Source organism: Schistosoma haematobium, chromosome ZW (assembly GCF_000699445.3).
Source record: "Schistosoma haematobium chromosome ZW, whole genome shotgun sequence".
Lineage (NCBI taxonomy): Eukaryota > Metazoa > Platyhelminthes > Trematoda > Strigeidida > Schistosomatidae > Schistosoma > Schistosoma haematobium.
Window position 1 is genome coordinate 32062798 of NC_067195.1, and position 20454 is coordinate 32083251.

At 33.4% G+C, this 20454-nt stretch overlaps 2 protein-coding genes across 2 annotated transcripts in view; one reads left to right on the forward strand and one right to left on the reverse strand.

The window, feature by feature from the left end:
* The window catches only part of ERCC3 (TFIIH basal transcription factor complex helicase XPB subunit), a 49061-nt gene that overhangs the window by 4888 nt on the left and 23719 nt on the right, over positions 1 to 20454 (forward strand). Inside the window, exon 3 of the mRNA XM_051211063.1 lies at positions 12345 to 13896. Within this exon, the coding sequence (XP_051071094.1) occupies positions 12385 to 13896 (1512 nt within the window). The 5' untranslated portion in view covers positions 12345 to 12384. The remainder of the gene's footprint in view (positions 1 to 12344; positions 13897 to 20454) is intronic.
* MS3_00003305 (uncharacterized protein) lies at positions 93 to 11903 on the reverse strand. The gene is made up of 2 exons (XM_012940841.2): positions 10261 to 11903; positions 93 to 1585 (listed from the first exon to the last, which is right to left on the reverse strand). The coding sequence occupies exon 2, from the start codon at positions 1571 to 1573 to the stop codon at positions 689 to 691; it is 885 nt and encodes a 294-aa protein (XP_012796295.1). The 5' UTR covers positions 1574 to 1585; positions 10261 to 11903; the 3' UTR covers positions 93 to 688.

The following is a 20454-nucleotide window of genomic DNA, read 5'->3' on the forward strand; positions in this document are numbered from 1 at the left end:
GTTTATCTTTCCTAGTCATATTAAGTGCTATTTTATAAAATCTAGTATTTTTATTAGTAAGATTGCACTAATTTCGTTAAAGGACAATTGGTGGAAGATTTGCAAATAAAGTATTTAATTTTGGTTTTCATATTTTACTAAGGAACTCTGTAATTTTGCAGTAAACAATAAGTTAGTTTTATCCACCAAGTCTTTGTTCATTACACTACTACTACTACTGCATGATATAATATATTTAAATAAATGTCCAATGAATCTGTTCTATAAAAGCCCACAACCTGTATGCTTGCAGAAATTATGATTTATCAACAAAATCCACGTTCTACTGCACTCAAGCAAGCTAATATTAATTGACTGACTCGTATTTTAGACTAAGGTTTGCTAAATGTACTATTCCATAACTCAATCCACTTCCTTCTATTATTGTTTTTTTCTGATGCAAGTGAAACCAAATAGCATTTTTGTGTTTATATTGGTGGTAATATTTGTAAACCAAAAATTTAACCATCATATGTTTGTGTTTCTAGTGTTTTTGCACTTGACACTAGTTTGACCACATATTTTTGTTTAGGTTGTGATTCATTGCCTAAGCTCCACATTCTAAACCAACTGTTTCTAATGGCTAAGTTTTTAAAAAGCATTTATATACTTAAATTAAAGATTTTATATTACAGTCATGTATAGTTTTTTAAGATACATTACAGTCTGGTTTAATAACAGAAGGTTCTCGGCTTGTTTTGTCTCGTTTATTACTGCGATGTCCACCAAGACTTAGTCGCCCTAGTTTTCTCATAAATGCTATTCCAAATGAATTTACATTTTGAAACTTAGTATTTGTGTCCAGTGCCATGTTATTGCTTTCTTGTGCATCAGAATGCCTAGGACGTTGATTGTGTCCTATGTGAAGAACTGTCGCGCCCTTAGATGACGAATTCCCAAAAAGTACTGCAAATGCACTTGCTCTTCTTCTTTCATCAGCCTTACCAGACTTAAAAGGCAGCAAATCAAATAAAATTCTGTTCTCTCCAGCTTCTTGATTTTGTTCCCATAATACTTTTAAAATTTCAATCATACCGTAATTGTCACGAGCTGATGCAATGACGACTGAACTAAAAGGTATCTGTAAGTTTTCTGCTAGTTGTTCAACATCCTCATCTTTTACCATCCATTCACTTTCTCTAATATCACTCTTATTGACAACTATCACTGTTATTAATTTTCTGTAATTTTCTTGTCTTTCATCCTGAATTTCTTGCAAAATCGTCTTTATCCTGTCTAAACTTGATGGGTTATCTCTTGCACACACTAATACAAATGCAGAAGCTCTTCGTTGCCACAGTCTATTCATTGCTGGGAACGTGTAACTTCCTGCAGTGTCAATAAGTCTCAATCTGCATAAATTTCCTCCAACTATAAATTCTCTGACGAACGAGTCTTCAATTGTAGGTTCATATTTATCGTTCCATAAAAAATAACTTGACCCTTTGATTATTCGTTGGACTAAAGCTGTCTTCCCCACTTGGGCTTCTCCCATGAATACAACTTCTGCATGTGGTTGCTCTTGATCATCCATGGAAAGTAGTTCCTAAGAATAAAAATAGTATATTGTTATCAATTGTATTTGTATGGATATGGTTTGAACACGGGATCACCTTTCCAAATTAAAGCAAAATTAATTGGGGCTCAAAGATATATATATATATATATATATATATATATATATATATATATATATATATATATATATATATATATATATATATATATATATATATATAAACCAAAACAAGAACTTCGACCATTAAACAAATCGATGTCTGAGAGGTAAACATTATTTCTGAGTAGACATTGCTAAACACAGTAGGTTATGGCTTTTCAGTTAGTGTCTTTGCCTGTTTCTTGATCTGCTGATTAAAAAAATGAAGAACATATCCTAACCTCTCTGTTCACTAGCAATGTTTAATAAATTGATTAAAAAGCAGTATCATTAGTCGTCATAGATCTTTTGTACTTTAGTTCAGCAGTACATTGTCTTTGACTCCTATCTCTGATTCAAAAACTCCTACTTAATTTCCAAGTTTTGTCATTCATTCATTCATTCGTGTGTACAATTACATCTCTTTGGCTAATAAAATTTTGTAAATTTTATTTTTTTTAAAGGTAGACTAAATATTAATTTGGATATTTTATTTAAGTTCATTTTTAGGTTTAATAAGTTGTGTTAATAGCTAATTTCACTCTGCTTTTGGTATGGTGTTTTGGTTTACTTAACCATACTCTTTATCCTCCCCAAGACATTTTTTGATCTCTCGATCCATATTCAAAACTTATGTTCTCACAAGTATTAAAAACATAAATACTAATAATATGTGAAAATTATATTTCAAATAATCTCAGCGATTGAAATTTAAATAATTTCAACGTTTCGTCCAGCAAACTTGTTTGGACTTCTTCAGGGTAAATACTAATAGTTTGTGGAATTCTCGTTTACATTGATCGAACTTATCGATGGGGGAAATAACATAGTATTGATGAAATCAAGTTTGTAAATTTCTTAATTTGTTTACAAAAGTGAATTTGTTCAAAACTTATTGCTCTTGTGTGTTGAATGAATTAGTCAGTATGAATATATAAATGTTTATAACCACCCCACAACAAATCATCTAGTAAGTTATGAACCCTATCAACTTCCGGGATCACTATACTCCTGGACTATTTGATAAGTGTTTATTAATATTACAACTTTGATATATTGTTTGTAATTTGGGTTTGTAAACCATTAAATTCACGGAATATATAGAATGAAATTCCGAAAGAGATTGAATTTTTCGATCGTCCACTACGTCATTGTGTTAATAATCGTCCATATTATTGTAACGAATCACAAGCTGAATAAAATGCATACTAATGGAAATACGGTTATCTATCTTGAAAGTGTTATTAGTCTTCTTAACGTTCATCAAAACATTTAACTATACTGTTAGCGGGACATAGACCGGATCAAAGCATGCTCAATTCACGATTGCTTTGGTGCACGCTGATTGGCTAATTCTTATCCAATCAGCACTAGTCGATAGTTGGAGAATACTCTGGAATCTTCTTATGTAAAAACTATAAATATACTGACGTTTTCCCCTTTGTGCTTCTGACTTCCATCTAACCTTGTTATTTGGAATATAATCTCTTCCTGTTCAACCGTGTTTTGATTTGGGGACTTGTCGAGTGAATCGGTGTCCGAGAATACTAAGCAATAGGAATAGCTGGGTCATAACCGTAAGAGAGAGAGAGTTATAACAGTGGCGACGGGGAAAAAGGAAAACAAATTCAAGATGCCCATATCAGATGACCAGCTTAACCGAATACTACAACAACAGCAAGCACAACTTGATGCACAAATGCGGTTGTTAAAGACCCTGACTCAACAGCTCAACATTCACGGCTCGAGTTCACATGCTATTTCAAGTACGTCTTGTGATGCAGTTGCTAGCAGCATCCCAGAATTCATCTATGATCCCGAAAGTGGAAATACTTTTCTCACGTGGTTCAAACGTTGGGAAGATACATTTAGAACAGAATTCTGTAACCAAGACGATGCGTGGAAGACCCGATTGTTGGTACGTAAGTTGGGAAGCAATGAACATGCACGTTTTGCTGACCATATATTGCCAAAGTTACCTCGAGAGCTCAGTTTCGAGGAGACGGTATTTCAGTTGTCAGAGATATTCGGCGAGTCATCCTCGTTGTTTAGTATTCGATATCGGTGTCTAAATTTGGTGAAACGCGAAGCTGATGAATATGGTGTTCTAGCAGACATTGTCAACAGAGAATGTGAACGTTTCAAGTTACGCTCGTTGACTGATGACCAATTTAAATGCTTAATATTCATCAAAGCTCTTCAGTCACCACAAGATGCTGAGATCAGGACGAGACTTTTAGCTCGACTGGATCAAGACCCAAACGTCACACTCAGAACATTGACAGATGAGTGTAAGCGTCTACAAAGCATCAGACACGACAACGAGTTGATTGAACGGGTAAATCCTAATTTAACCTGCGGTAGTGTAAATACTATTACTAGGTTAAAAGTTCAGAAGCCGGTAACAACTCGTAACAAACCAAGGACTGCGTGCTGGTTATGCGGTGATTGGCATTATGCACGATTCTGTCCATTCAAGAAGCATAAATGTCAGGCGTGCAACAAACGTGGACATAAAGAAGGTCATTGTCCACCGAAGCGTACGTCTCAGCCTAAGAAGAAGCATAAACGTCCTCGACATGTGAAATCAGCCGAGTCCAAATCTCTTTCTTTGGTAGCTGCCTTTCAAACAAACTATGATATTCAGAGAAAGTATGTTACCATCCAGATCAACGGCATATCAGCTCGTCTTCAAATTGACACGGCATCAGATATCACGTTAGTGTCTAGAGAAACGTATTACTTGCTGGGTAAACCGCCAATGAAGCCATCTAAGAAAACGGCTAAAAACGCATCAGGTGGTGTGCTAAAACTGGTTGGTGAATTACAGTGTGAATTTTCCTTCAATGGAACTAACTGTACAGGAATATGTTACCTAACAGAACGGCCGAACCTTGATCTTCTTGGTCTAGATATGTTAGACAAACTTGGAATAATGGATGTACCAATTAACAGTGTCTGTAACGCATCACGTTCATCATTGGACACCCCAGTACTTCCAAAGAAGACAGGTGATAGGTTACTAGGAAAACCGAAAAGAAAAATACGAACACATTTCGATGTCATCCGTCCTACGCCAGCTATTGAACCCCAACGAAACCTATCGATGGAGAATCAGTGCAACCGACATCATGGGGCACAAAGACGATTGTTCACGGTGGGACAAAAAGTGCGTGCTATGGACTATCGTGGGAAACATCCTACATGGACAGCTGGTCGGATCTTGAAAAAGAAGGGGAGTGTGGTTTACGAGGTGTCAGTTGGCTCAGAAGTTTGGGTACGTCATGCTCACCAATTGAAAGCAACTTCGATAGCCAGCAACAAGATTCAATATCGATTACCTCTTGATGTTCTGCTAGACACCTTCGAAATCAAAACGCCGGTAACAGACACGTCAGTTTCTGTGCAAGAAAAAAGTGATACTTCTCTATTGCCTAGACGATGGACTAATCAAAAGCACAGACCAATCACTCGGTTGCAGTTGGACCCTAGCACCAGATCCTACGAATCTGCTCAAAGGGGAGGTGTTAGCGGGACATAGACCGGATCAAAGCATGCTCAATTCACGATTGCTTTGGTGCACGCTGATTGGCTAATTCTTATCCAATCAGCACTAGTCGATAGTTGGAGAATACTCTGGAATCTTCTTATGTAAAAACTATAAATATACTGACGTTTTCCCCTTTGTGCTTCTGACTTCCATCTAACCTTGTTATTTGGAATATAATCTCTTCCTGTTCAACCGTGTTTTGATTTGGGGACTTGTCGAGTGAATCGGTGTCCGAGAATACTAAGCAATAGGAATAGCTGGGTCATTACCGTAAGAAAAGAGCGATTTATAACATATACAATGGTTTCACGTAATTGCATCAGTTTAAAACATTTTACTCAACTGTAAATTTAAAATAGTCTTCATAGCTTTTCTTTGTTTCGGTTGGATCCTTAGGTTACCAATTTTTAACCAAATTCACTTTGTTAGTGCAATCTAGTTATTTTTATGCAATTACCTAAAATTTACGTTATTGTTTTTAAAATCCAATATTAACACTGTCGAATATGACTTCTAGCGAAATATGATTCGTAAATGAAACTTGAAGTTGCTTAGTGCAAATCACATTTTATTTAATATCAATATCTTCAGCAATGGTTGTATCCTGTGAAACTAAAATGAAAGCATTGAAGTTGTGTGATGAATGCAGTTATCTTATATCTTATCCACTGTTCTTGTTGCTTCAAATTACCAGTGGTTAAATAAACTTCGTTTACTGTTACTTGATCTAATAATCAAATAAAGTTTTTTTTACCTAAAGAATGAAGGCATTATCGTGTGACTACGATAATGTATGGACTAATGATTTAGTGATACGATAACTTAATTGCGTGTACTCTGCACTTCTCAAGTCCGATGATCCTTATCTATACTTATCCTTCTTTCTGAACCTTCGTTACAGTTTAACACATCTATATAGTCGTGACTATTTATGAAACCAGTGGAGACAAGGTTTATCTTTGTATAGTGATAAGACAGTGACATCTACTGGTACTATTCCCATGTATTCTACCTTGAAGTTCAGAGGCTTTTGTCATAGTTGGTTGCAGTTTTTTGGTAAGGTTATCATAAAACAATAGGTTCTCTGACTTGAATATGTTTTTGTCATGTATTTTTAATGGCTTCCGTACATCTGAAACAGTTTAGTCGAGCTCCAAACATTGTTTTCTGTAAATTATTTGTTTTGATAATGTTTTGGATAGTTCAGTATACTGTCATCTGGTGAATTCCAACTTTAATTTTAATTCTTTTCAATTCTTGTGCTAGATAAATATATATGACACGTTACTTACATTTATTGTATCACATTAAACAAATCCATAATGTAGCGATACCATTTAATAAACTACCGATTATATAAATGAATTTGTTAGTATTCACTCATAAAACGTCTCATGATGATAGCAGTTACATGATGTCGTTTTCATGTTACGATTCCTAAAATTGGAGTTTAATATCAATTTTCTCGCCTGATGTTTTCAAAATGGTGATTTTCTTATTACTTCAGTGTCATTTTGTGAGTATAGTAATAGTGGTAATAATAACTTTTATTATTGTTAGTTTAATGGAGATTTGAAGGGCAAATGTTTTAGTATTTAACGAAACTCACTGTCACCCCAATTCTCCGAATAATTTTAATCGACAAGACAGTGTCCACTTGGTTATCGATTGTGAGATTATAAATGAAAATAGCTTCAACTCTCTTACTCGTTTGCAGCTTAAGGACCTCTGACATCTAAGAAAACCTGCATTTAATTAATGAATTATTTAATTAAGCATTATTTTAGTTGTCTCTGACTTTATTAGCTTAACATTGCCATCCATACACCGACAGTCAGTTATTTTCCAATCACCACACCCTAAGAACCCTAATTTATTTCATTCTTTTGTCCTATGACAATCAGGATGATGAATATGATCTTGATCGCATCCCGAATGCTCATGGTTAATACTATTTACAAAGGAAGCACCCGAAAATGATTGGACTCTCGTTTAATGCATACTTTTCTGACGCTTGATAATTTCCATTAATTTCCTGATAGAGCTTGTAAATTGGCTGCTAGGCTCAATGTTTAAGCCACTATTTTCCAATAGCTGAAGATTTTTAAGGAACAGTTTTTAAATTCAGTGAAATAAATATATTATGTGTAGATAGTCTATGAATAACAGGATGAAGAATATTGATTAACAGTCAGTCAGTTAAGAGAAACGTAGAACCTGGCAGATATTTGTATCAGACAAAGTTGCCATATCATATCACGGGGAGATGAAATTATCGCGTTAAATATCAAAGCATTAGAATTAGTATCAATGGTAGTACAAATGATTAAGCGTTGGTAGGATGGTTCGAGAAGAGTGAGTCCGTGAAATAAAAGTTATAAATTAATTGACAGGAACTAAAACTATTCTGGTTTGGAGTTCTGCAAAAATCTGTAAATGCAATAATAGTTTACCTTAGTTTTATATTGAATACTTACATGTGATTACTTTATTTTTTTATTAATTGATGTCATTTGAAATAAATTACTGACTATTAGTAAGTACTATGGTTTGAAATCTTGGTTATTCATCAAAATTAGAATTTTAGCTTCAGGTTGTTTACGTTTTCTATCGATTATTTCCTGTCATTCTGATAACCACCTTGAGAGAAAGGCTTTCGAATTGTTGTAAGCTGCTTTCGATAATTTAAGGGATGAATTTTGTGTATGGACAATTTAGTTGGTAATTTCCTATATTGGGGAATTTGGATCCAATCATGAAAATTTGTTCTTTTGCAACTCAGTCTCTTACTCTTATTTTTAGGTTTGCATGTGAGACACTACAAATCTACAAAAACTGTACACAGCTTTGCGTTTTTAATATTTAACTTTTTTGAAATGTAATTTTTCTACAGCTTAAAAACAGTTTTGATACTTTTCGAATTATCCTAACTTGTTTCTTGAAATTTCAAAACGTTAACCTATGATTTGAAAGATACTGGTGAACAATATATTTTACTGATTTTACAGTCAAGTTTGTATATCTCCTCAATATTTCTGACTCATAATCTTGATGTATATAGTTTTTAATTGATATCGTGAACCAATCAATGTTAAACTACTATCGAAAACCTGGAAGCACTGAACGGCCGTCTCGTCCCAGTACGGGACTACTCAGCAATGCGCACCCATGATTCTACACGCGGATCTGGAACCCTGGACCTTCAGTCTCGCGCGCGAACGCCTAACCTCTAGACCACTGGGCCGGCACCCAACGGCGTTAATGTCTAACTTCAACCAATCCACGAAATTGCGCCACCGTCCACCATTGTCTTTAGTTGGTAACTGCCTCACAACAGACACGGTTGAACTCCACTGGTCACAGCTTCTCACTAGAACTCCAGGAGATCCATCTTAAAGCTAGTCACTAGTGAGCACATGGTCAATTTAAACTCAACAATCTTCACAACCCTATACTGATAAAACTAAATTGTTAGTTTAGTAAATAAGTTTACTGTCGTGTGTAGACGTACTACTGTTTGTATCTAACAAACTCTGTTAACGTATATTTGTTTTTGTGTCCATATAGGAAAAAGTCACAGATAATTAGTTAATTATTTTCACAGTTGTTTTGTGGAGATCTGTGAATCAATCGAAACTTGTCAAAGTAACTTTTAGAAGCACTTTAAGTATTGATGGTCTTAAAATTGTTTCTTCAAAAGGAAGTGATGAAATGGCGCACTAAAAATATAGTAGTTCCGAACTGTAGTGGTATGCAAGCAAGCTAAAAATATAAAGCAAGGGAATCGATTGGTAACCGGTGAAAAGGCATAACTAAAATACTATTCCTGATATGAAGAACTTTAAAGAATAAATGCATTCACACTACTTTGGTCAGTATTAACAACAGTCTCTTTTCATCGGTCTTTTGTAAGCCGCACCAATAAAACTAATCGTATATACGGGTTAGTCTGGTAGCTTGTCACTTGGTAAAATGGTTCCATTCTTCAGTTTCACCACCGACTTTTGTTTATGCTTATTAAAATAAATAAATAGTCTATGAATAAATCAGCCTGTATTTTCATACCCCTTTTCTGTATTCATTTGCGATTCCCCCTAACATTAACTTCGATATTTTTATATTTTCAGCTTATGAAAATTCTACATGTTTTAGTTTCAAGTAAATCTGCAACCGATTGTAGTTTCTACTGTGTTTTTATCCATCCGACTTAATGGTAATATATTAACTGTAGGGATTAAGGCATACCAATTGGGAATACTTGAATAATGCATCTGTAAATGCTGGTTGGTGAATATTCATTCGTACTACCTTTTGCTAACAATCATTAAACTGTTGAGTTTTACCTTAAAGGTATTATTCAGTATCAATAATTCTTTTTCCGTGTTTCAACGAGTCAATTTTCAAGAACTTGATTTTTTCACAAATATAGTTTTTCTCTGTGATTTAAATAAAAATTGGATATTATGAAATAATGGATGATTGTTCCTTTTTGACTTCAAATATGTCAACAGTGTGTACTTTGCGCCTACGAGTTTGTGTTCTATATATTCAGATTTTCACTTTGACTCATGAAGTTAGGAATTTCGCTCATTACTAAGTGTTTATTTTAAGTTGTTACTTAGTTAATAATTACCTGTAACTCATTACCCCAACCTTACTACAAAATCCTGCTGGTAAACCTTTACAATTGAGGTCACTCAAGTTGAGGTGTGAGACATAAATCGTTAACTCTTTAGATCTCCATAATATCATGTGTTTGCCGCCAATCCAGTGGTTGGATGTAACTTTTAAACTATAGTAGGTTTGTATTTTATGAACATGATATTCATTTTGCAAATCCGTCGATTTCGGAATTACAGACTGGGTAAGAACGATTATTTATTTCAGCTAATTATAGTTATCGATAACCAACTCTTTTTGTTCTATCCCATAAAATTAATTCTGTGTGACATGCATCTCTGTTTTATATCACTTGTTATTTATAGAATTTTATAACTATTGTAATCAAACTCACTTTTTTGTTTGTGAAGTAATCTTCAATTTCCTTCCTTTTATGTAATAGTTCCGTATAAGGTTAAACTGACCAATCACGTGTGAACAGCATTAATGATGATAAATGTTCATAAGTACATGTGAACTCTGCGTATGTAGTGGTATGTTTTTGTTCAGGCGTAGCAATAATTACAATTTAAACATTAAATTAGAACGTCTTCTGAATCATATTAACATCCTCATTTTTGGTGTTCTATTTTAATACATTTACATAAGAATGCATCTATATTTTAACATATGATGGCTTACAACTATTTTATATGTTACTTATTGTGTTTTTTTCATAAGAAAACCAATCCCTTTACATTCAATTATTATTTTTCATACTAACAGTACTGTTCTAACATTTATTGATGTCCTTATTGGACAGTTCACCATATACATTAGAGCTTATAACACAACAATTAATTCTACTAGTTACCTGTCCTAATTCTGTACTGACGTTACATTGGTTCATATACCGTTGCGGTTGTCTGCTAATCAACCAATGGGATTATATATATATGAAGCTGGTAAAAATCTAATTAGCTATAATTGCTAGGTAATCAATCATAGGGATGAGATGACTAAAATGAGGAAGCTAGGTACATAAAAATTATCAGATATTTCGTGATAAATAGTTCTTTTTATTTTTCCAATTTGATCGTTTTCGTCTATCTCAAAAGTAATGGTGAATTCGATTAGTATGACAAATCTAATTCATCATCTCAGCGTTTTATATGTTACGTTTGAATTTTGCCATGATGGTTATGGTATTTACTCGTTCATCAGAGTTATTTGTCATTTAATCCAACTAACTTAAACGGTAGTTTACGTATTGGCAATAAATTACAGTTAATAATTGTTTCGTTTTATAACTGAGGTGAATTCAATCACGCCTCATGTATCCTGACTTCAATCATCGTATTTTTATCAACAAAAATCCCATCCCTAAAATCTACTAGTTCGTATTTTTCAATTACAATAATGCAATTTTTAAAAGAAAGACCAAACTAAGCAGCTGTTTAATTATTTACATTGTTGTTTTTATAAAAACATTGGATGATTGAAGTCAGATTGTTTTACTTCTATAATCTTAGTTCAGCTTGTAATCCGTAGTCCACTATCTACTAATGATTTTTGTCAATTGGCTTTATTGCTGTAATACGGGAATTCTAGTCTCTTATTTCTAAACGTGTGATTTGCGATGGGAATCTCAAAGTTTTACTGTTCTTAGTGTAATTTACATGTGTGCCAATATTATAGTAACAAGTACTGTGTGAAATTTGACTCAAGGTTATTTGGTACTTTGTTAGTAATAGGTGTTTCCTACCTATGAATATTTACAAATACTTTAAAATGCGATTGTACAGCTCCAGAAAATGATATCATTGAAAAGAGAATTTTCTTTTGTGAAACGTTTTCATTCTTTTTAATGAATCAATGGGTTGCGTTGACTCCCGTCCGTTTACGTTTGAAAATATTTTTATTTTCCATTCAATTATTCGGCTAGCTGGAATCGTGGAGTCTTTTCTATCTCTCACTCGAGATTTCAAATTATTGAGTTTTAATAAGACTTTCAGGCCTCTGAATTTGTTTGTGGTTTCTATCTTGATTATATTCGTGGGACATTTATAATTATCAGTTTATTTTAAATTTTAAACGGCTCTGTAGTATAGTTTTGCTCAATATTTAAGCCAATCACTGTATGACTCCTGAGTCTTAGCTAGTGGTACATGCTTTTATCTCCACTAAAACTATTTACGATAATTGCCTATAGATGTTTTATTCTGAAGATTTTATCAGAATATACATGGTTTTATATATATATATATATATATATATATATATATATATATACGTATAAGTGGGGGGTGGCCTGGTTGTTAGAAGCTACATATTTTGACCGTTTAGTCATGAATTTGAAACTTTTCACATATTCTTCTCATAATACGTAGCCGAGTGCTAATCAGAAGTGTCACACCACTATTTACGTGCATTATTTCTAAAAAATGTAGAAATTAATTATCTCTCGTTGCATTCCTAATTTGCTTGTTTTCATTCTAGATCAAATTATTAGTATTACTACAAATCATTAATTAACGATATGGGTCGTTCAGACAGTCGTAAACGTGGACGTAATACAAAATCTGTCAAAGAATCGGATTCAAAAAGAACTAGAACAACTATTTGTCGGCCTGAAGATGAAGATTCTACGATGTCAGGATCATTGGATTTTGATAATGAATCTAATGAAGATGCTTATGATAATAACGAGGTCAATGATTTTAATATCAGGAAAATCGGTAAGGTCAGCTCAGAGATTGATGATGATTTGGATGATAATGTTGAACATAATGATAATGACGATGAAGATGCTGATATCGATGAATATGAATCGGGTATAATGGATGCAGATGAGTTACGTGTTGCTTCAAGAGCGCAAATGACAAAAACCCGTCAGCAACATGATTCTTCAGTGAATAAACCTACAGAGACAACAGTTGTTTGTACACCGAAAGATGAATTTGGTGCTAAAGATATGAGGAATATATTAAAATTACGTTTAGATCATCCATCTCGTCCATTATGGATAGGTCCAGATGGACATATTTTTCTCGAAACTTTCAATCCATTGGCTCGTCAAGCTCAAGATTTTTTGATTGCTATTTCAGAACCAGTCTGTCGACCTTTACACATACACGAGTACAAACTCACCTCTTATTCATTATATGCAGCTGTTTCAGTTGGTTTACGTACTGGTGAGATAATTGGTTGTCTACGTCGTTTATGCAAAACTAACCTACCAGAAGGTATTATTGCATATATTCGTAGTTGTACATTATCATACGGAAAGGCGAAATTAGTTTTAAAAGGTGGTCGTTATTTTGTTGAAAGTCCCCATCGTCAATTTTTACATCAGTTAGCAAATGATAAAACTGTACAACAATGTTTGAATAAAACAAAGATTATTACAGAAGATGATGATATTAAACAACAAGTAGTGGAAGTTGTAAAATTGTATAATGCTGCGTCATTAGTAATACAGCCACAACACCAGCAAGAAGATAGCAGAGAAATTCCAGCAGATAAAGAAACTGGTATGCAAGATGAAATGTTACGTCTTTATGCTCGTTTGGATGCAGATGAAGAAGCAGGTGAAACAAATTCTATCCTTGTTGATACAACAAAAAAATCAGGGAATAATTTCTGGGAACAACCTAGCGATACTGTAAATATTAATGCAATCGGTATTGAATCAGATGTTGCTGATCGTGAAGGTGAGTTGATGGATATAAAAGATAATGGAAACACTGCTGGTATAAAATTGGTTTTTGACTCATCTGTTCCAAACGATACGAAAACCTCAGCTGTACTTGCTTTGGAAGTGAATCAAGATCAAATTGAAATTCTTCAACGAAGATGTATTGAATTAGAAGTACCATTATTAACAGAATATGATTTTCGTTTAGATCGTGCTAATAAAGACATTTTAATTGATTTAAAAGCCAGTACAACATTAAGACCATATCAAGAAAAAAGTTTACGAAAAATGTTTGGTAATGGTCGAGCTCGTTCTGGTGTTATTGTTTTACCCTGTGGAGCTGGTAAAACATTGGTATGTCATTCGCGTTTATATATAATATTATAGTTTGTGGATTATCTTAATAAGTTAGATAAACTATTTACTACACTTCCTCAATGTGCTTATCAGATCTAAGTTACGCGGGCATTATGGATATTAACGAAATAATGAGTCTTAGATTTTATTTGTTTGAAATTTATTGCCATTAAAAAGATGTTTTTTTCCTACAAACTATTAGCTACCGAAAGCTAGAAATTCTTGTTCAATCGTATAAATTATGTTAACATTTCAATATTCTATGAATGATGAATTGTTTGAAAGTATTCAAAACCCAAACTCATACATAAGCTCTATGTTGTTATCAGCTTATTTCGTTAATTTAGATTTCTCTTTCGTTTGATACCTTGTTACTTTTGTTGTGTTAAGGTCAGAAATAAGAACAAAGTCAGTAGGAGGAAATTGTTGTTTTACTTTTCTGTTTTTTATTACACAAAAGAGAGTCATATCATACTGCGCTCAAAGGAAGTAACGGAAATAAAATAATACACACCGTATTATATTTTAAGAATAAATGATTTTATTTATTTCATATGCTTACTCATTAGATCATTTTCCATTTGCTAATCTTTATTTGTGAGATAGTAGTGTAGTCAAATGGTTAAGGTTTTTTATTTATTTCTAAGCTTAAGTATGTATTTATGGAATTTTTTATATGATCCAGTCACCAATACATGTTCCTGATCCTTGATTAACGTAATTATAGGAACATCTATTCCCAACTGGACGGTACTCATGATATATATATATATATAAACATCTGTTATGACCCAGACAGTAATCATGATGGGACTGGTGATCTTTGCTTAGTAAACAATACAGCTGCTCTCCCCCTCTCTTACCATATATATATATATATATATATATATATATATATATATATATATATATATATATATATGCATGCTTAATTGCAGCTCGGATGAAGTTAAAGATGAATTTTATAGGAAGCTATCCAACCTCCTTCGTAAAGCTGAACGCTCTGATGCACTAATACTGTCAGACGATTTTAATTCTCAATGTGGGTATACTAAACCAAATCGAAAGGTACTTGTGAGGATCTTAGTCATAAGACTTTACTTTACTTTAGTCCGTGAAATTCTGTGGGAGTGTCTGCCATCGAAAGGCATACCGAAGTACGTAAACCTTGTACAGGCTCTCTATTCGGACAATGCTGGTCGAGTCAGAGCTTATGGCGAACTGTCATTAGGATCGGTTACTTCAAGTGGTGCTCGGTAGGGTTGTCTGCTTCCTCCATTTTTATTTAACTTTGCCATAGACATGTTTTTAAAGATAACACTTTCATCGTCTGACTTTTCAGGGTTTGATCTACCAGGAGATTCACTTGTTGACTTAGAATACTCAGATGACATAGTTCTGTTTGGTGAATACGTTGATTAAATGCAGTCTTCCGTTCACCTTAAGCAACAATGTAAGCGTATTTGGTTTGTGATTCTCCTCCTCCAAAAGTAGAATGTTGCTTCAGGACCAGCCTGCGTCTACTTCCGAATTAATGACGGGGAGTGCGTCAGTTGAATATATCAACCGCCTCACTCATTTTAGGAGTTTCATCAGTCTTGATGGTCTGGAGTCTAATGAAATCTCTTTACGGATTCGAAGAGCTCGATCGGCTCTTTTGAACTTTCGTCATTTATGGCATAGGCGAGACATCCGTCTGCCAACTAAAGTGCGAGTATACTACACGGCAGTTCGCTCCGTTCTACTTGGTGGTTATGAAACATAGCCTTTAAGAACAGGGACTATTCGTAGGTTACTGGTATTCAACCATATATGTCTTCGAAGCATCACTCATGTATTGTGAGGCCAGTGAGTATGCGATCCGTAGGTTACGAATGGGGTACTAGATAATAGTGAGAAGTTTATTGATGGGGTAGTAAATCCTCATCTGGTGAGGTGATTAGGACATGCTACGTATTCCCACCCACTGTCTACCTCGAAGAGCGATATTGTCTGGTGTAGTGGTGGCTATATAAAAGCTAGAAATGTCCACACCAAAACATTGGACTTGTCCATGAAGTCACTGGCAGTTGGACCGAGCTGTGTTTATAAGTGTAGACCACCTGGTTGAGGTCTGCGTGATTATCTTAAATTCTTCATAACATTTCTCCCACTAATTTATATTTTTTCTCGCGAATCGTATCATTGATACTGGATCTACCGTTTTATGACTGACACTTATTACCCCTACTATTCTGGGATTGAACCTTACAATTTCATTTCTCTGTGCTAATGGGATATTGCATCTTAAACCTATGTACATACGTACAAGGATCTATGTTATGTCTGACTGACTGAATATTTTTTATTCAACTGTACTGTATATATGTGAAGTCTTTTTCATTGATGCATATCAATGAATACTTAGAGTTTTTGAATAATCTACTTTCATTCATCATATCTCACCAATTCATAGTGCTACTTGGTGCATTATACGGTGTAGTCATGAGATGATTATGAATAGAAGGGTCCCATTATATGCTCCCAATAATAATAATAATAATAGACTAAATAAATGAGATCTCATCATTATCATTCTTCTATATTTTTTATCACTATCGTATTGTTGTTACTGTCGCCGTCGTCATCAATGTTCTATATTTAATGATCATGTGTTTTGTGTTTTTTATTGTATATCACTTTTTGTATATAAATTTTTTCTGTCTTCGGGAATTTATTTTATCCCCGTAAGCAAATGAATAAAAATCTTTCTTCACTATTTCTTCGTATTCGGAAAATAAGGTCAACGTAAATATTATAAATACAATATAATTACTTTCAACCTTTTACGAATCATTACTATTTACTTGACTTGTATTACTTCAACACGCAATAAGAAACTATGCACTGATATACCATTAATTATGTTAATTGTCTTTTATAAATAGCATATTACGTTGGTTATTAACTGAAATTTCGTGCCTTCACATTAAACTAACTAGTTTTCTTATATGATGTTTTGTAACTGTGCTCTGTTATCAAAGTAGTTTTTTTTATTTAGCAAACTCTTCAGACCATTAATTTAAACTCAAAGTCGGAAAAACTGATAATAATTTCTTGAAAAAAAGTTACTCTTCATTCGTGTATCTGTGCTACTATATGACCAACTTATTACTGCTTATAACACCGATGTTTGAAAACTCAGGTTATCAAAAGACTGAATAACTGACCAGTACACGAGCCTCATCTTTTCTAACAAACCGATGAACTTATCTGTAAACTATTAACTCGAAATGAAAGACAAAAACCATTAAAAGCAATTGCTTGTGGCATACAAATTTTATGGGTCACTCACTCGCTAATGAGATTGAAACGTGAAGTTCAGGCTTCACTAATTCGTACTCAACGCACATTTCGTTTAGAATAGAAATTCCAAAAATATAGAAAAACATATGATCACTGAATACTAGCGGTACTATCGAGAAACAAATTACATTGTACACTACATTGTATACTGCTCAAAATCGTTTTATTCACCGTAATGTGATATAAATTCCTAATTATTCTCCTTTCATTACTCCCCGTTTCGCCCTTGTTTTATTTGCTTCTTATGTTTTATTATATTCATTTTCAAAACAAATACGTAAAAAATACTCAATTTTCTTAGACTGCCTATGCTAATAATAACAATAGTAAATGTCGTTTTCGTGATCTATCTCCCCCATTTAATCTTCTTCCCCTCTCTACCTTTTACTATTAATTATAGGTAAAATAACATGAGTCATTGTAGATCAATCAATAATCCATTGATTTATTTTGCTTCTGTCGTCAATAGATCCACGTAAATACAGCTGTATTTGTGTGTTAGAGAAAAGGGAAGAGAGAGAAGGAGCGCGATTACCGTATTCGAGTTATTTTCCTCTTCTGCCATTATGATTATTACTACAAGTCTTGAGGTGACATATAATTTATACACATGTATGCTTCAACTTTTCCCCATATGGCATGTGAGGATAACCGTTAGGGGAAATCTCTTTTGTTGTCCTACAAAACATCTAATTTGTTTTAATAGCAAACCTTGTGTGTTTCTGTAATGCTCTCATTTTACACAGATAATTTCGACAAGCATTATCACTAATATATTTGTCACAATTTTCACAGTGTCATATTTTAGAATTGTTTAACGTGTCAGATGTGGTTGCCTAAATTTCAAGTACCATTATTCTTAATGTTTGTGGTGTTTTTAAAATGTGGTGAAAGCATTTTTTCTCTATCATTGTCGTTGGGCCGTACGTCATTTTACTTACATATGTATTCAAACAGACAGGTACTATTTTAATGTGTCTAGATTATCAGCATGGTAATAAATTTGTATCCAGTTGTAAGAACTATTTTGCGTGTTACTTATGTGTACAGTCAGTTTTTTTTATCTCATCACGTCCGTTATTCTAACATTTGAAGATTGCTTTTGTTCGACTTATTAATGTTGTGATTAGTATGTATTCAATACATTTATATACAGGAAAAAGCTTTTTAGTCTAGTTATCAGAGTATTATACTTTGTATACTCACACATAGGTTGTTACGGGAAAATCATAATATATCCGTGAGGGTTTTTGTTTTACCGCTGACATCAAGGCCTGTATTTTGACCAGTTTGTAGTGGCATTCGAGCATAATGAGCGAATTACCTTAATATTGCCATTTAGCGGTAAGTTTCTTTATTCGGGTTCTGATTAGCCGTGAGATCCAGAATGCGACTTTCAGACTATTCAGAACTTGTTATCTCAGTATTTTGTTCATACTGATATTCGAACCCAGTACCTATTACTTCAAATTACAACTCACTGTCCACCAAGTTATTGATTCCGAATAAAAACTAATTTGTTCTACGGGTATGAAGTTATTTTTAAGTGTTTTCAATATTATTCCGAAATAAACAATACCAAATGATTCTTTAAATTGGTATTGTTTTCATTTGAATACATAATCCACAGTTTTATCATAAAACTATAACACGTATACTGAAGGAAATTGAAGTGCCCTCCGTAAATAGTTAACGTTTGCTAATATCAGATACTTAGAATACTCAAATGTGGCGGCAGTGAACGATATTGGTTTCTAAAATACTGAGATTGGTATTTGTGCATAGTAGAGTTTTCAGCGTTTCAAAATTATTCACTGGGTTAGAAGTAAGTTTTGTCTTCGGAAGTTGATCATGCTTTACGTGATAAAACGTTGCAATAACAATGCCTAACTCATGATTTATCATTCTAATTAGTGCAAATGTAGTAGTTATTCTGAATTCAAGTTATTTAAGAAATAAAAATATCTGCTTTTGGCATTAGTTATCTTTCATGTCATAATAATAGTTGAAGTCAAAATTCACATACTTGGGCTTCAACTTGTTGAACTTGATAAAAATAAATTAGAACTGTTTACGCTAGTCGATTTCTTAATTTTATTTTAGTAGTTTGTACTTCTTTCTTTCTCTTCATATTGCTCTTCTACGTTTACGAAAATGGCTTTATTTTATTCTACCTTTGTGTTATTATTATTATTATTATTATTATTATTATTATTATTATTATTCTGAAGGTTGGTTTGACCCAGAATCCAAATTACCATTCATACGCCTCATTCATTTTAGTTTCACAGTACTCACAGTTGCTTTGTTCATCACACTGATGATATATTTATCTTGTTTCATAAATGCCCTCCTTTAATAACTACCGCCTTATTTAAGAAAAATTATGTAGTTAAATTTCACAAGATAACAAATCAAATCCTTGGTGTGAGGGTTGTGGAGATTGCTGAATCTATTTGAGACCACTGATTGTCTAATTCGCATCAGTTTGTGATTTCAGTAATTGAATTCTTGGAAACATACGATTTGTTTTTAGACCTATAATTTACGACATGATTAGTGTTGAAAATGCACTCTTCGAAAAGGATTCATTATGTGAATAAATAATTTTTTGATAGGTATATTGAGGTCACGTTATATTCTGTTGTTGTTTAATTATTCTAGAACTGTTTTGTCTACAAAGTATTTTAATTTTACAAACTGAAAATGATAACTTTCCGTCATATTTCTCGGTGTGATTTATTACACCATCGTGCTGAATAACAGATACATGATCTTAAATCCAATGAATAACGGTTTATAATGCTTCGATCCTAGTTTTAATTTTTTTAGTTTAAGTCACTCATTTGTAGTGTTCAAATTTGTCCTATACTGAGACATAGCATCCTTTCCCGTGGTTCAGTTTTTTCTTTTTGGGTTTTCACTAGTTCAATAACTTCTTATTTTACGTCTCGGTTTCACGTTTTTGTCCCACCTCGATCACGATTTGTCTCCTAAACACTTTTGATTTTATTTTTCATATGGTGATTTCAGGATTTTTCTCGTGAAAGCGAAAGTGTCTGTAGTATGAAGGAGAATATAAACTAAAACTATTTAATTTCTTATTACCCCGAATTAGTACAGTATCTTTTGTTTTGTTTCTGTAACCTAGGGTAACAATTCTTTTCGTTACTGTTCATACCCTACTGTTCAAACTTTGTATATTTCTTC

Bases quoted from the DNA above. Each gene is read 5' to 3' on its own strand.
- MS3_00003305 (XM_012940841.2), bottom strand. From the start codon at position 1,573: ATGGATGATCAAGAGCAACCACATGCAGAAGTTGTATTCATGGGAGAA.